This window comes from Rattus rattus, chromosome 7 (assembly GCF_011064425.1).
Source record: "Rattus rattus isolate New Zealand chromosome 7, Rrattus_CSIRO_v1, whole genome shotgun sequence".
Classification (NCBI taxonomy): Eukaryota; Metazoa; Chordata; class Mammalia; order Rodentia; family Muridae; genus Rattus; species Rattus rattus.
This window is the reverse complement of record NC_046160.1, coordinates 51,812,086-51,829,706: the sequence shown is the minus strand read 5'-3', so window position 1 is coordinate 51,829,706 and position 17,621 is coordinate 51,812,086. Positions and strand designations below refer to the sequence as shown.

The following is a 17,621-nucleotide window of genomic DNA, read 5'->3' as shown; positions in this document are numbered from 1 at the left end:
TCTGTAGAAAGCAAAAGTAATACTGGTAATGATTCTCCTCCATTTGATACTCACTGTGCATGGGGTCTGCATCCATGGCTCTCCATCAATCTGCATTGGCAGTGACTTGCTTGTCCTGGGGAAAAAATCACTTTAACTATAATGCTAAAATATTTAATATAACAGATTATCCGTAAAACATAAGATGGTAAGTCCAAGGAAGGCAAATACGATCACTGCTGACCTCTTCTGAAAGGGGAATTTCATTAACTATTAATGAACACTCTGAAAGGTTCCTTGGTCACAAGAATGTTAAAAGCTTCCTGGTAAATGTGGTGACATAAAGATTAATTCTAATGCCAAATGAAAATATCAGGGTTTGTGTTCAAAGAGACAATTAGAATTCCTAAAACCAAAGAGCCTCCTTGTTGACATGCACAATTCTACCACCAGCACAGGCAACACCACCACCACATGCATTGTAAACCTTACAAAAACATGTTGGGTGTCTAAGACTTTCTAGGACCAACACGTTCACATATTAAGATTTAATGTAACTCCACCACAACTTGTTTTATTTTGTTCAAAGTACTTTCTACGGTTTTCTATAGGTGAAATACTGTGAAAAATTCAAACATTGGAAAGTTTATTGTGAACTTATTTATAATTTAGGTTTACAAGAAGAATGCTGTGCTTTAGCGCATGAGAAAAATGGAATTTAGAGAACAGCAGTAGTTTGTTCTTCCTCCTTTGGATAATTTGTCTAGTAAATTCTTTGGTGCTTCAGCAACTTGAGCGTGAATGAACACAGGGATAGATTAAATTCCCACATTAGTTGGAACATCTATAGATTATGATTGAATGGAAATATCTTCCATACACTCATATGTTGAATATGAGAAGCCTAGCTGATAGTTTGGGAATTTCTAGACGTTTCAGTAGGTAGACCCTTGGTGGAAGAAGTTGAGCACTGCGATTAGGTTCTTGGGAGTATGCTGTCCCTAGCCTTCCCCTCTCTTTTATTCCTGGTTGCCATGATCCATCCAACTGATCTGCTACAACTTGATCTGCTGACACTCATCTACCCTGAGCAAAATAAACCCACCCTCTTATAATATGTTTCCTCATTTGTTTTGGTCACAGTTATAAAAATGTAAACAAAGCACCATGGTAATAAATACGAGAATAGATTGTATAGAATCTGATAAGAAGTAGCTACTAAAACTGTAAAATTTGTTAATTTCTATCATTTTGAAATACATGTTTGAACCATTGATCAGTTGAAACAAAAATAAGATAGATATCACTATCAGTTAGATATCAAAGCATACTGTCAATTAGAGCTAAAGAACTACCTGATAACCACAGAGGAGCACTGAGCCAGCCGCCGGCCAGCACTCTTCAGCCCCGTGTATATTTGGCCCATTTCCATTGCTCCTTCCAAGCCAACAACCTCCAGTAGCTGATCACTCAGATCTGAAAGAAAATAGAAACCTGGTCAATCTTAGTGCATGTGCATGTCTACAGAAATGACACCATATCATATGGAAGTATAGAAGCCACTTCGCAAAGTGTCTGTCTTGAAAATCAGAAGCAATGCAGAAAACATTGTACTTCTGTAAGTGTTAGTATAACTAATCTCTGAGGCTCTACGGAAAACTATTTGCTGTCAGCTTATTCTAAAACAAGGAGCAAGAACAAATTCAGAGCCAAATAATACCAAAAGAAGCATACCAGTAGTTTCTAACATCAACAAACTTGATGTTATTCCACATGTATACACGGAAGAGCTATACAGCCCACATCACACATTTGGCAGCAAAGTACACATTTCATCACTATAAATACAGCATACAGATCTGCTGTTAGACATGATTTTGTTAAATTCCTCAAACAAGGGGCCTTGAAGATCATGGAGTTGAAGCTTATTTCATAAGTTATCAAGATGGCGTCTTATTTCATCAAGTGGCTTGTATACAGGGTAGCTTAAAGTTGAAGAAATGATAGAAGTTTCTGGAAACACTCCCTCAGATTAAGGAATATATACTGTACCAAAATGACATTTAAGAACAGATGAGATAATTAGCACATTGCAAAATCATTTTATAATTAATAACAAAGACTCCAGAAAGGGACTGGTACTTCTAGGTGCCACCTCTTTAGTATCCATTAAGCTTGTATCACAGACAAATATCATTGATACCTCTTCTAAACCAACTTAATGAAACAGAAAATTAGAGGACCACTTTTAAAATATTCACATACCAAATAAAATGATAATGACAAAGTTGAACCTACGTACTCTAAAGTGTAAACAATGTACACTGGTATTCTGCACAGGAGATACTTAAGAATATAGATGCATTCCTCGCAAGCATTGTACTTTGTAAGTCACAAGCTCTTTTAAAGGTTTGTACTCATTCAGAAAGCAGCATGTCTCCTCCGACCAGTTAAATCTCAGGGGAACCTGCCCCCACACGTTGAAAGTAGACTAGCTCATTTATAGACTGCAGAGTGCTAAGATTCTGATAGGATTCATGTACCATAGTGACCACACATGGTCTTGTTTTTGTGATGCTCTCTGTTTTACCTTTTCTCTTTCTTTTCTTCTTTCTTTCCTTTTTTTTTTTTTTGATACAGGGTTTCAATGTGTAGACGTGGTGGCTGTGAACTTGATATTCAGATTAGGATGGGCTCAAACCAGATATCCACTTGTTCTGCTGAAATTAAAGGCATATGGCAAAATGTCCGGTATGGTATTCTTTGTTATGTTCTTGGTGTTTTTTTATAGTTGTAAATAAATAATTTGGTAATGTTTTAATAGCAAAAGGAAGTCTGGAGGAGGTAGCACACAGTGGGAAGCCACAGCAATTATACAAGATAAATGCTTGGCAGCTCTGTAAAGTCAGTGTTAAACTTGGGGAGAAGCAAATGTGTTTGTGTGGGATCCATCTTGTACAGAGAGCTTTCACTCATTACTAAGGAGTATGTGATATCTCAGAGTTCTGAGTTCTTAGTGATTCATGCTCAGTGGGATTCAACCACTGTGAAAAGCACTCTGAAACCCTCAAAACTTCACTAGACTCATGATCACTGCAAAGGGGAACAGCAGCACTTAAAACAGAATATGTGGCCAAGGCAATGTATCTTAAACTGAATGATAAAGAATGTTATTTTAAAAATGTAACACTGCAGTTGCAGCAGGAAGTAGTCCCAAATAAAAACAACCATTCAGGTACAAAACCGGCTTTACCAAGTTACGACTTAGGCTTGAAACCTTAGAGCATCCATTTTGCTGCTGTCACCCTATTTAGACTTGTTTCTCAGAAGCTTATTCTCTGTTTTTAGCTTAAATTTCTGTTGCCAAGAACAGATGGACAAGGAATAGAAACATATTCTTTCAGCTGTAGCCGACACTCAAATGTGCTTGGCTCCCTAGTTTGGGTGTTAGTGTTCACATTTCTTAGGTATATGTCAACCAGAAAGTGGCATCATGGCAGGTGCTAAGGGCCCAGATGTGAGCGAGGTAATAGGTAGAAAGTGCATCTTCCAGAAGGAGCATGGATTTGGAGTTGTGATTTGTACTTCTCAGTCCTGAAAATAGGTGAGATTTTATGCAATCTTTTTCTAATGATCTAAGACTGGAAACTATTCTACAAGTGAGGCAGTTTCTCACAACAGTGTTGATCTGTGAGCCCTAACTTTTCTATGAATCACAGGGATTTGTCTACACCCACACCATATTGCTACCGTCTACCACCCTCCTGCTGCGTTTTATCTTTAATTTGTCTTCTTCTCCATGGAAAAAATACCCTGCAAATCAATTCTACTATTAATAATCAGTAAAGAAGATATAGCTAGTGCATTCAGACGACTTGAACTTTCAAATTTTCATGCCCTTGTATGAAAAGAGTACTTTGGGAATGGGAGAATATTGAGGAACACAAACAAGGATAAAGAAATACCATGTCCATTTTAATTAGGTATTAGGAGGAAAGAAAAGGAGAAGCAAAAATAAAAACCCAACCAACTTTACATTTGAGCTGTGGAATTGGTTCCCATAATATGTTGGCATTTTGATGCTCCATGATCCACTTGTCTGTCTGTGATCATTGAGATTAAGATCTTGACCTACTTTGGACAAACAAATTCCATCTGTATATTGTCAAATTGTTCCTGTTTCTAGTAACTCTTAAAACATTAAAGACTTTTCACCTCTCATCTTGCAAAGCACACTGTATGATAACATTCATTTAATGAAATAATGTGACCCTTGGCAATGGCTTTATAATTTTAGAAGAATTGTAACAAACTGTAGCTCCTGAGCAAAAGTTCACGGCACTGTCCCTTTTCCCATGAGTTATGAATTAAGAGTGACGCATACAAACAAACACACACACACACACACATGTATAAAGCGAGTGCTAAGTATTTAACAATAATATATTGTGACATCAGAACTACGTAAAATAATTTCATTGTTGTTAAGCTAATTTTCATAATTACTAAAGTTCTGTGGCTATCTAGCACTCGGAAGACAAGATGTCTGAGTTCTGTGTCAGGGACAATATGGGTCCCGAAAATGTTTGCTGTATGAGTCTTTACAAGAATGTTTGTCTACCTCTGCTTAAGAAAAATGTTAACTCTTTCAGATCACAGACATTAGTTTTAGTTTGCTGTTACAGATATAAAATGATGTCAGTGGCCTGGAAGGCATAACATCTGGCCACACATCAGAGTCCACATCCATGTGGTACCCAGCTGTTTGTCTCACTACATTCATGTAGGACTTGTCATGATCCATTTGCTAAATATAGATTTATCATAAAACATCAATGTTTCCAATTTATATGAAAAGAACTTGGATGGCTAGCATGTTCCTTTATGCTCAGTCATTAAATTCTTGTTCACTTTTTCAAGTGTCAAAAAAATCAACTTAGACAGGAAGGCAAAATTATAGTCAGTCCTAGAGAGCTAGGTGAGTCACTCTTTCTGGAGGTCACTTATTGAGCATCAAGTAACCCAAAAGGCTGGTGAAATGGCTCAGAGAGTAGAGGCAATTGTTTTCAACCCTGCCCAAGCCTGTTGCCCTGAAGTGGAAACCCTGAATCCACATGGAAGGAGGAAAACAAATTAATACAAATTGTCCTCTGACCTTCACATATAAGCTGTGACAAACACACACACACACACACACACACACACACACACACACACACGCACACACACGCACGCACGCACGCACACACACACACGCACGCACGCACACACACACACTGAATAAACAAATGAAAAAATATCTGACTTAGGATGTGTGTTCATCTCCTGAGATAGACCCTGCTTTTCTTTAACTTTGTTATGAATAATATTTATAAAATAAGAAAGAGAAGAGGGCTCAACATCAGCCTTAGGAAAGTCAGCACATTTCAACTGAATAGCCAAGGGAACTTAAGATTCTGATTGTTGCTGTGGTACAGTGAACGGATCCCAGTGCTTAACATGGTGTAGGCATGTTCTGTCTCTAGCCTCAGCCCCAGCCCTGCCTTTGATTTTTCAAATCCTTTCCTGAATATTGGTAATGGGCTGTTTTTATCACACAGAAAACTAGGGATATGAGAGTAAAATCTGAATCTTGGAGGCACAGGAGGAGTGGAGCTAATAAGTGGGTAATATTTATTCATAGTCTCTTCATCTTGACAGGCAGGCCCTGATAATATGTCTCATTATGTAATTGTTTCAGACGGCCATATGCGAGAGAACAGAAGAGGGTGCAGTGCAAATGCAGACTGAGAGTGGGTTGCAGCATTTCACAGAATAATCTGTCCCGAAGGGAGAGGAGGGAGATGTGAACCAGAGCAAGAAAATCCTGCTTGTGTATGGCATCCAGCAGCATGCTGCCCCACTGTGGGAGCCGAGGGGGTAACTAACAGGTGCATTTTATCATAACAATGAATTCCTAATTACATCCCCACTTAGCAAGTCCACATTTGGCCTTTGCCCATCAATGACGCTTTATCTTCTGCACATGTGTAGATCATGTGCTTCCTGGTAATGTTTTCTTTATCATGCAAGAGTTTAAGACATGAGCAAGGAGCCAGAGTGATCTATTCTTTTTTAACTATTTTTTTTTAAACTGGAGATTAAACTGACGGTCATGGTCATGGTCATTGGTCTTAATGTATGTTAGGCTGACACACAGCCTACAATAGCTACAAACCAATTTCCACAATCAACATTTAAAAGTTCAAAGGAAAAGAAGAGACCACTTCAAAGATTCTTTCACCTTAGTCACATCCAGTGTCTACTGGTGTCTAATTCACATGATTTAATCTCTTTCCATGCCTGCCAGTATTGAGAAGATGCAAAATTTAAAAGAGGCTGATGCCGGAATGATTTTAAGTAGTAACATGTTATTGGGAGGTCTGGTTATAACACAGTAGCAGACATTTCATACCTTAATGACCATACTGTGTGACTGTGTGACCATATATCATGGACAATTGACAGAGGGAAAGGAACAGTTACAGTATACACTGCATGTTTGCTATGAACATAGTGTCTTCTAAAGGCTTTGCAGAATTCTCCTAGTTAAAACTCCCAACAGTTTTTGAGGTTAATACTATTATACACATCTAACTGATGGCAAACATATAGCATGTGTTTAAGTCTTCGCATATGATCGAAAAATATGGTTTTCCAATGAGGTATGTTTGGGTTCAATTTTGTGTTGTTGTATAACAGGAAGAACTGATGAAAAAAATAATGAAGGCTAAAAAAGTGTACATCTTAAAGTCATTTTATTAACAATACTAATTATTTTAGATTTCACTACTATAATGAAAAACACAAAAATTCCACCGATTGATGGTGCCAATTCACATGAACTGAAGCGCAGACAAATCTCGGTCTCAAAGCTAAGAAATTCCATCAACATTTGGAGACTGTTTCTGTCCAAAATATTTTTTAAAACCTCTAAGAAAGAGAAGATTCTAGTAAGTCTACCTCCTACAAATTCTAAAAAGTGTGTGAATGGTTAACATACATGTGTACACACACACGGTAATATCACATGCCTATCTTTTGTCTCATTTAATGCCATCTGATTTTTTTGAAAACAACTGGCCAGAGCTGACTCCTCCTATATAGGTTTACATTTTAAAATTCTGAACCTTTTAACAAAGATCTAACAAGACCAGAAAACCCTGTATGGTGTATTGTCAACAACTTCCCCCATTGTGCCCAGAACTGTTCAGAGCCTGTAAATCACTTGGAAATGGCTCACTTGAAAAATGATCTTCACCACGGGGTACTCAAACCAAGAAATCACTTCATTTATAAGATCTATAGAGAACTAGTTTAAAGATTTCCCACAGTTACCCATGGCTTCTACCCTCAGTGTGCAGCATCAGGAAATGTAAGCACAGTGTGTAAGAGGAGAGGAGAGGATGAATGGAACACTGCTGCTTCTGGGCTCTCGAGTCAACTTGCTTTCTCTGAGCTTTGTGGAGGGGCTGAAGGCTGGCGCTTGTTTTCTGTGTGAATGAGCCATTAGTGTGTGGGAATGTTTGCACAGCGCATTGCCTCCTCTGCCCCCTTCTATAAACCAAGCTACTTCATGTGTCTCCTCATATTAGTGCCATCACTGAACAAAGCAAGTGCTCATGAATGAAGACTGATGTCAGCAGATTCTGAATAGCTTTTGGAGGGGCATCTGCACCCTAACACTGAGGCCAGTGAAGGAGCACAGTCAGCAGGGACTTCAGCAACCCTTACTTTCCAAACAAAACAAAACAAAAACATTTAAATCTCAACCTAATGGGGATGCAAAGCCAGTGGGACTTTAAAAGCAGTCTCTGGGTTTTCTAATACTCTCTTAGAAGAATAACGAATATCAGTTATTTTCTTAAAATGTAGAACTTAAATGAGATACTTCTGATTTCCTTCATTATAGCATCAAAGAATTATATGCATATTTATACATATACAAATATGTATATATGTGCATATATATGTTATATATATGAATTCAACAGAATCTTAAAAGTGTGGTTCCCTTGAAATCATCAACTCAATATTGAGAGGTCAAATAAAGACAAAATATAATGATGAAAAATAGTGATTTATACTCAGTGTTTCCTTGTATATCAGAGCTGTTTTGATATTTAATCTATCCTGCTTACAAATAAATATTGCATATTCTGGTAAGTGATTGAAAGACTTGATTATAGCTGGGGTTATTGTGCATAAAAGCATCACCGTTCAGAAGTAAATCTTCCTCTTCTGGTAGTTTGTCTTCACAGGAAAGGTTAGACAGCTAAGCAGAGTCAAATCCTAACAATTTTTACTTGGAACCTTTAAGTGCCAATAAAATATAGGATTATATCCTGAAGTCTGGTATCTTGCCAGAGATCCCTTGAAAGCTTGCTGATTTCAAGGCTCTGTGCACTAAGAATATAATTGTTCCTATTTAAAACTGTGTGTGTCTATGTACGTGTGCTCGTGTATGTGCATGTATTGCATGTGTTCATATGAGTGCTTAAGGAGTTTTGCTGAAATTAAAGACAGAGAATCTCTCCTCAAGAACACACATGAGAAAAGTCTGCCTTTTCCAAAACCAAATACCCTTCCTAGAAGCATCACCTTGCTGTACAAAGATGAACCGTACTTCACTCATTAATGCTTCTAGGAAAGAATTATTCTAGCCAGGGAAGATTCTGCTGGGTTTGTCTTTTTGTTTGAAAGCTTATAACAGATTGCTGACAGATGGACCACCCTATCTAATGGGCTGCCTGTTAACAAATAAGAATAGTCTTGTGGACACCTGACTCCTTCCATTTTGTACCTAACTCCCCCTCCTCTTTCCCATTCTGTAAGCTAATTTTATTTCATAACCTTATGTCTACAGAAAAAGAATTGTACTATTGTCCTGGATTACTAAATTGATGTTGCCACAAGTAGTTTTATTTGAATGGGATTTTGAGTTAATTTCATTTGTTAATACTTAAATACAACATTCTTTGCCACATCCATTACAGACTTAGCAGAAGAATTCATTCCACATAGGTAGCACCTAGATAGCACAAAATACCCATCACTATACAAATTCTCAGTGTTCAGTAGTATCATGGTATTTATTACTCTTGTACTGCATGTTTCCAAAGAGCTCGAGTCTCAAAAACAGGAGAAAATGAAGCAATTCTATGCAGACATATCGAGGGGGTTAGATAATCCCTTATATTTTACAAAGCAATTCATTATCTCAGCAAAGGTTCAGTACTGATATGATTTCAGGGCTTAGAAAAGTTCAGCATTCTGCTGACAAATATTAATGTGAGAAGCAAGCCAAGCCACTGGAAGGGTCTCTGTCCCTACCCTCCAACACTGGAGATGGTGAGAGATGTTTAAGAGCTAACATTCAGATTCCTAATACTAAGAAACAAAGGACTTTATCTTCCCTTTTGAGGAATTATTCTGGCGGGTTGGGGACGCCAAGCCTTTATTCTGATTACAGACTTTACTCATGCACTTCACTTTTCTTCTGCCTACTCATGCAAGACATATAACTTTTAAAAAAATAATAGTTCAAAAACACCATTGCATTGATCCCCGTGGTACAAAGAAAAATGATTCCTTTTAGTTGTATTCTTATAGAAGTTATTTGTTTAAAAGGGCTTCACTTCATTGGTCTTGTAGCCCTTCATACAACAGGACAAAAGCAGTTCTATGAAAGAAGACTAAACTTGGACAAACCGTTAGAAGAAGAAGAAGAAGAAAAAAAGCAAAGTTCCTCTCTGTTTTTATCAAATTTGATTGCTGCAGCTGTTCCCAGCTTCTGTATTTTAAAAATAGCCTTATTCAGTGCCTTGTTGGCTAAAGGCCAGAGTGCCATTAGAACATGCTGTACGGAAAACCTCTATTCAGTTACAGATACAGAAATATATTTAAGATCAGTGGGGGTCATCTGCACCAAACACTTGTAAAGGAAAATAGAATTTTAATGTGTTTGTACTGAGTGCCACTTTTACTAGCTAGTTTAAAGCCTCTGTGAAAGCCCTTCCTATTATTCTTTTATTTTTCTCCCTCTCAGGTAAAGCTACAGGATAAGTTTTGACTTTATTGGAAAAAAATATTATTAGCATGGTCTGTTCCTTAACAAGTGACTGTACAGCTGAAATACACATTTCAAACAATGCCTACTAACAGCTTTGGTTTGGCACTTATAGGATCCATCAAACAAGGTGCGAATTATTGAGTAGATGCTTAAATGGGTCACAGAATCTCTCTCATGCATACAGCCTACTAAGGTCACTACGTCTGAAATAGACCTAGTCTGCCCCCAACCCAAATGTGTCTTTTGGACTAATAAATTCATAACATTGGGCTCAAAATGTGTGGGTTTTGGGTCAAAGAAATGAATCATCCAGTGGCATTTTAGAGTTGACCTCAACATCTATTCAGTCTTTTTCTTTTCCTCCACAAAGAACTAAAGCCAGTTTTTGAGCTAAACAGATTCACATAGGAGTGCTAATTTGCACACAGCAAAAGGAATTTGCTCTTCATAGAACACACATACACACACACACACACACACTCATACACACACAAACTCTCTCTCTCTCACACACACACACACATACACACACACACACAAACTCTCTCTCTCTCTCTCTCTCTCACACACACACACACACACACACACAAAACTTTTGAATTAGGAGAACAGAGGTAATGAGGAGGAATTAAAAAGTGGCAGTTGGCCTAGAGAATAGGAACTTTCATTAAAAAATTATACAACAACTGTCAAGATGTGAAATACCTGAGAATTTACTTTTCGTAAAAACTAGTGACTTAGCTTTTGTGAAGTATAGTACAAGTCTTTGGGGGTAGGTAGAAACCTAAGACATTATTGCCTATAGCAATAGCAGTAGGCACAGTGTAAATATTTATTGCAGTTCATTAACTTCCAACTCCCACGAAAAAAGGGAGATCCAAAGACAGTTTTTCATACACAGATTACGATGTGTTATTGAAGACAGAACTTTAGTTTGAACAAACTTAATATCTTTCTTATTTTATTTAAAATAGAATTATAGCATCCTCCCTTCCTTTTAAGGCCTCCAACCTCCCCAAATCCCCGCTCCATTTCAAATTCATAGCCTCTTTTTCTTTACTTATTACTAATAATAACGAATAAATGTATGAGTACGTACTGAGTTTGTTTAGTAAGTTTGCTTATATGTTTTGAATTAATTAATTAACAAATCCCAGAGTCAGGTTCGCTACTCACCTCAATGCTTTACGTTCCTGAATGAAAGACATACACAAAGCCTTTATATTTTGATATGCCTTAATTAGCACAATAGCTGGGCTACTGCCTAACATCCACTACTAATAGAATCTACCTCCTGCTGATAATTCAAAGTTACAATTTACCAAAATCCGTGTTTTATCTTGGCTGCTCTGGACCCCGAAGGTTGCCCAACTGGGCCACACTCTGCGCTAGGTTCTAGGCTGCGTCTTTGTCCTGCTCTCTTCTTAGGCAGCCCGTCTCTCTCTCCCAGCATGGTGGGTCCTCCCCATCCCCAATCCCAAGCCTCGGAAATCCTAAAAGTCCCAACTCTGCCCTTCCTGGCCATTGGCTGCTATCATCTTTAACAAAGAGAACCAACTGGTAGCACCTTCGGACCTGCAGCTCTTGTGCAGTTTTTGGGACCTAAATTAACATTAGAGTACAAGCAGCATTAGGTCAAACCCACTACATATCTATGCTTATGGAGGTAAACACTTGGCATTAGATAAGCAATTAGGAGTCTTTTCCTAGGCAAATACAATTGTCTCCCTTTTCAACAATCATTAATTGTCTCTAGCTCTTCATCTAGGGGCCATGCCCATGAGATTTCCCCATCCACATTGGCATATCAACTGGTAGTGCCATTGTTCAGGTCTTGTTTAGACAACCCTACTGTTGAGGGTTCACGGGTGTAGCTTCCTTGTCACTTATAGAATTTACAATCTCACAGCAGACCTCCTGGTCCTTATAATCTTTCTGTTCCTCCTTCCATGATGTTTCCTGTGCCTTAGGCATCAGGTTGTGTGGTTCATGTACCAGTTGGGTCTGGACACATTGTGGAATCAATTGTTCTTTGCTTTTTTGACTACCCGTGGCTTTGACTAATGTTCTCTGTCATCTATATATAGAATCTTGTTTGATCAGGAATGAGAGCTACATGTCTTTGTAGGTATAAGTATTTAGAATGAAGTTAGAAGTCATAGTAGTTTAAGAAAGTACAGTAGGAGGTTCTCCTTTAAAATCCATGACATAACTAACCAGCTGTCACCAGACAGTACCAGGTAGTATTCCCATCCTGTTGAGTAGACATTAAGTCCAATTAGATAGGTGTTAGTTACTTCTAGGACATGTGTCACTACTGCAACTTTAGGTATCACTTGTCATACCTTATAGGCATTACAGCTGAATTGTTTTCTTCTCTTGGCATCTTGCATAGCACCTTCTGGTACTATAAAAGCTAGCCCTCAGAGAGAAGTTTTTTGGGTTAGATACAACTCAATGCTCTGAGGAATACATCTGAAGTGATTGGTGTCTTTAACAATAGGGAGATACCTTTAATTTCTGGGCAGCAACCAAGGGCATTGTTTTTGGGTTCTCTTTTACTAAAAGGTCTCCTGATTTAGTACTAGCTGGCCTGGTACTTGGTACATAGACCAAATTGCCCTCAAACTTATATCAGTCCTTCTGCTTGGATTCCTGAATGTTGGCTTTATAGGTGTGCACAATCATGTTTTTAAAATATGCACAATCCTATCTGAATTTTTTCTAGGTCTAAACATTGGTACACGTGTACCCATCATCAACAATTTTCTAGTCAAGGGTGAATGACTGTCAGGTTGGTATTGAAATAAGGAAGGTATAAAGATATTTTAGGATCTGCAAGGGAACTGGTGGATGAGAATGGATACTAACTCTTGTGAATTAAAATGTATCAGAGGCTTGAAATGTACCAGCTATTGACAGTTTAGTTTCTAGAAAGTCACGGGAAGGAATAGCCTGAATTTTGAAGGTCATGGCTAGTTGTATTGAAATGTTTGTCTAATTTAACGTTTAGTATTGCTGCACTGAATACTAGATTCAAATGGAAGGTGCTAAAGTGAAACAAGTCTTCGAAGTTCTGATTTTAATTCCAAACTTATGCTTTGTCTACAAAGGTAATCTCAGGCAAATCATTTAATATTTCTGGGATAAGCTACCCAATCTCTAAAAGAGGAATAGTACTTGCATTACCTTGTGATTAACTCTCTTGTTTCAATCAATCCCACAGTAATTTTCTTGCTTATTCTCTTTCTTTATACCCTAGACTAAATATATTTTATGCTTAAGTGATGCAATTATGAATTCTGTGAATGCTACACTTTTGATGGATCAACATTTCCTTGAGAGTGGCTTGAAAAATATTGGAGGTAAACTAATTAAGTGTGTGTGTGTGTGTGTGTGTGTGTGTGTGTGTGTGAGAGAGAGAGAGAGAGAGAGAGAGAGAGAGAGAGAGAGAGAGAGAGACTTAGAGAGAAGACATGAGTGTAGATATTGGAGTGGTGGTGAAAATATAAGCTAAGGAATCCCTTGGGTTAGATAAATATGAAATGCAATTACACTGGGTGCCTCGTGAGAGAACTGGAGTATGGGCATTCCTGCCATGAAGTCAAATAGGGGATAGATTAAGTAGGCCAACACTCTGCAGGTGGTAAGGGACAGCATTGGGCTTACTGTGAACTTGGACCAGAAGTAAGATCCAGATTGCTGTCATTGCTACAAGGGGACAGAGTGATGGCACTCTACAGACGTTCTAGGTATAAAGTAGAATTTAAAAGAGTGATGGACTCTACTATAAAGGAGAACAAATTTGCTTCGAGCAGTGTGGGTGGTACATCAGTGTAATTGAACTCTGTGCTAGACACAGTATACATTTTTTTAGCTCTCTGGATAACAGCACTACAAGAAAAACGTTTGTTACAATACAAGCTTAGGAGAATCTGAAGAATTATAAAACAAAACAAAACAAACCAAGTACATGCACACACACACACACACACACACACACACACACACACACACACACACAAAGACATACTAAAACAAATTTCTTAGGCCAAGAGCCCTTAGGTCTCATTGTTGAGAATGATAAGTACAAGTCTCTTAGCCTGCTCCTCATTGGTCTTCCACACATCTCACAAACAGAGCACCTAGTTTTGCAGAACTACCCATTTTGGCTTTTCTCTTGTCTCCTCCTGATGGGAAATTTGTCAAGAATTTCAATTGCCCTGAGTTGTTTTACATCTATATTTGCTATATTATCCATATTGTTCCATAATTCTAACCCAATTTTTTGTCCATTTGTCCATTTATTTCATCCAACAAAATTATATCACATGGACAATATACCAAAGTATGGGTGTGTGTGAAAAGCATAACAGTATAGTATGGAAAATGGAAGCTGTTCAACTCCACACACAGAAGGTCGGTAGAGAGTGTAGGGAGAGTGATAATATAAAGAAAGGACAGAAATGAAGTCAGTCATAATAGACGATATTCTGTAGCCTAGAGCTTGGGAACGTCCTTTTAGTTTATGTGCTGCAGCTAGGTATTGTCCCAGGAAGCGAAATAATCATAAAGGAAGGAGCATGTGCCTGTTTATTACCCAGGTCCTGAACACTGCGTCTCATGGCGCATCTTTATTTCTCTGATTACTTCACAGTATAGGTTAAAGGAAAGGGAACAAAAGATCCTATGCTTTTAGAACAATTCAAGGGCTATGGCCAGAGGATGGAGAATGGGCGACACATGGAGGTTTAGAGGACTGGCAGCATCTAAATAGGTATGGAATTCAAGCTTCTGTCCTTCAGACAGTGGCATCAGACCTCTGGAGGAATAAACAGTATTGGGATTGAAGCATCCTCACTTTGGCCTTCTTTCTTGGTAAACCTCTTATGGTCTGTGGGTTGTATCATGGGTATTCTGTACATCTTGGCTATTATCTATATACCAGTGAGTACATGCCATGCATGTTCTTTTAGTTCTGTGTTATCTTATTCAGATAAAGTTTTCTGGCTCCATCCATCTGCCTGTAAATTTCATAGTGTATTCCTTTTTGAAAGCTGAATAGTATTCCATTGTGTAAATGAACCACATTTTCTGTATCTTTTCTTCCATAATCATGGAAGGCAGAGGGAGGGAGGGATCAGATGAGAGAGGGGAGGGGAAGGGGGAAAAGGGGGCAGGGTTAGGTACAGGGGAGACATGAGAGAGGCCCAGAGGGCCAGGAGAATGAATGGAAATATGAAATATGTACCTCTAGAAAGTCTCAGAGACCAGGTGTGTGAAAGGCTCCTGGAACTCAGTGTGCATGACGTTAGCTGAAATGTCCAACAATGGGGAGAGAGAACCTCAAGAACCACCTCCAGGAGATAGATAGGGCCCCCAGTGGAGCGATGAGGTCACCAACCTAACTTCAAAGTTTTTGAGCCTGAATTGTTTCTGTCTACAAGAAAATCAGGGACAAAACTGGAGCAGAGACTGAAGGAAAAGCCATTCAGTGACTAGCCAACCTTAGAGTCTATTCCATGGGCGAGCATCATACCTTGAAACTACTACTGATGCTCTATGTTGTGCTAACAGAGAGGAGCCTAACATGGCTGTCCTCTGAGAGGCTCTACCAGCAACTGACTGAGACAGATGCAGAGACTTAGAGTCAACCATTAGAATGAGGTCTGGGGCCCCTATGCTTTAATTAGAGGAAGGATTGAAGGAGCTGAAGGGATGGTAACCCCACAGGAAGCCTAATAATAATAACTAATCTAGACTCCTGGGAACTCCCAGAAGCTAAGCCACCAATCAAGAGCATACATGGGCTGGTCCATATGGTCCTCAGTGGTAGAGGACGTTCCTAATCATGAAGAGACATGAAGGGGGATTCATAGGGGAGGGTGGTGGGGTGGGCATGGGTGACTGTGTATGTGGGGGGACCAGCCTCTCAGAAGCAAAGGAGAGAGAGAGGAGGTGACAAACTCTGGAAGGCAGGACAGGGAGGGGGCAATATTTGTAATGTAGATAAAGAAATAAATATGTACACTGGGGACAAGATCTGAGAATTTGCAGAGAAGGGCATTGCAAATAAAGTTAAGATTGTAGATGGTTGGATGCCAAGGTTCTTTTTAAAGAACTCAGAATAAATAATAGTAGCAGTGAGGAAGAACAACTCCACTAAAGTGTATGAAGGATGTTCATCACTTGTGTGCCACACTTTAAAATTTACATTTTACTGACTGGGCTGCTTGCTTAAATGTGACTTGAACAAGATATACCAATAAACTTGGTAACATTGATGGGGAAAAACTCACTAGATTTCAACTGTTAGAAAAGTACTACAGGCAACTAAGGAATTCTGAGAGTAGGAGAAACAGTTATCTCCAGGGAAGAGGACACCAGTTGTATTCAATATCGAACTGTCAGCCTTGAAAGCATATGCATACAAGTAAGCGTATACACACTGAGGGAGTTATGTATTAAGGAAGATAACACAACAATTAAACAACAATATAAATGTAAAGAACAAGTAGGGGAAAGAGGCTATGAATTTCAAAGAGAGCAAGGGGGAGGGGTACATCTGAAGGTTTGGGGAGAGGAGAGGGAGGAAAGCTGATGTAATTTATATTATAATCTCAAACATTTAAAAATCAAACAAATGAGGAATTATTGCAAGATTATGAGTTTATATTGGAAATCATTTTACAGATTTGGTTTTCTCATTTGACCACATGGGTTGCTGGAATCAATTCAGGTTCTCAAGTTTGGTAGCAATCATCTTTTCCAGTATCCTGAACCATCTTCCAGCCCATGGATTGAAGTTTTGAAAGAATATTTAAGGGGTTGATGATAATGGATTGGCTATTTAACAACATGAATCTGTTTTTAACACTAAAGGATAGGAAATCCAGCATCAAAATTTCAGCAGTGTCTGGTGAAAGTCTGCTGTTTATCTGTTCACTGGACTTGCACAAGACAGGATCCAAAAGGAGGCTCATTAATACCATTTAAATAAGGACACTAATGCCAGTGTTGACAGCATTGACCTCATGACCTAATCACTTCCCAAACCCCAACCTTCTGTACCACTACCTTTGTAGTTAACAAAACGATATAGGAACTGGGGGAGGCATCAACACACAATTCACCTCAATTGGATTGCCAGAAAGAAGCAAAGTGTTTAGTTAGAGAAGCCCTGAGGTAATTCTCCTGAAAGATGATAGGAATTCAAACAATGCTGTATCCATGTACAAAAATGAAGGTTGTTCCAAGGACAAAATGGATAACTTTACTGAGAAGGAAGTGGAGATTGTTCAACACAGATAAAGACGAGCAGGTTCAGTTCCAGTGTTGATACTACCAACCATGGCAGGAAAAGTTGGGAGAGACGTGGGTTGCGGCAGAATGTCCTATAAATACATTTTCAGACATACTGATAATCAGAGCCTCTGTTGAACAACCATACAACTCCCTACAGAGAAGGCTGCTCAAGAGTAACTAGCTGTGGTTGCAAACATTCTTTTCAAATTAAGTTAAAACCTTTCTG

The 17,621-nt window shown here is 38.6% G+C and overlaps 1 protein-coding gene across 1 annotated transcript in view; it reads right to left on the bottom strand.

The window, feature by feature from the left end:
* Dgkb (diacylglycerol kinase beta) overlaps positions 1 to 17,621 on the bottom strand; it is a 714,793-nt gene that overhangs the window by 34,238 nt on the left and 662,934 nt on the right. Inside the window, exons 24-25 of the mRNA XM_032907661.1 lie at positions 1,335 to 1,455; positions 55 to 115 (exon numbers count right to left, since the gene is read on the bottom strand). Coding sequence (XP_032763552.1) covers positions 55 to 115; positions 1,335 to 1,455 — 182 coding nt within the window. The remainder of the gene's footprint in view (positions 1 to 54; positions 116 to 1,334; positions 1,456 to 17,621) is intronic.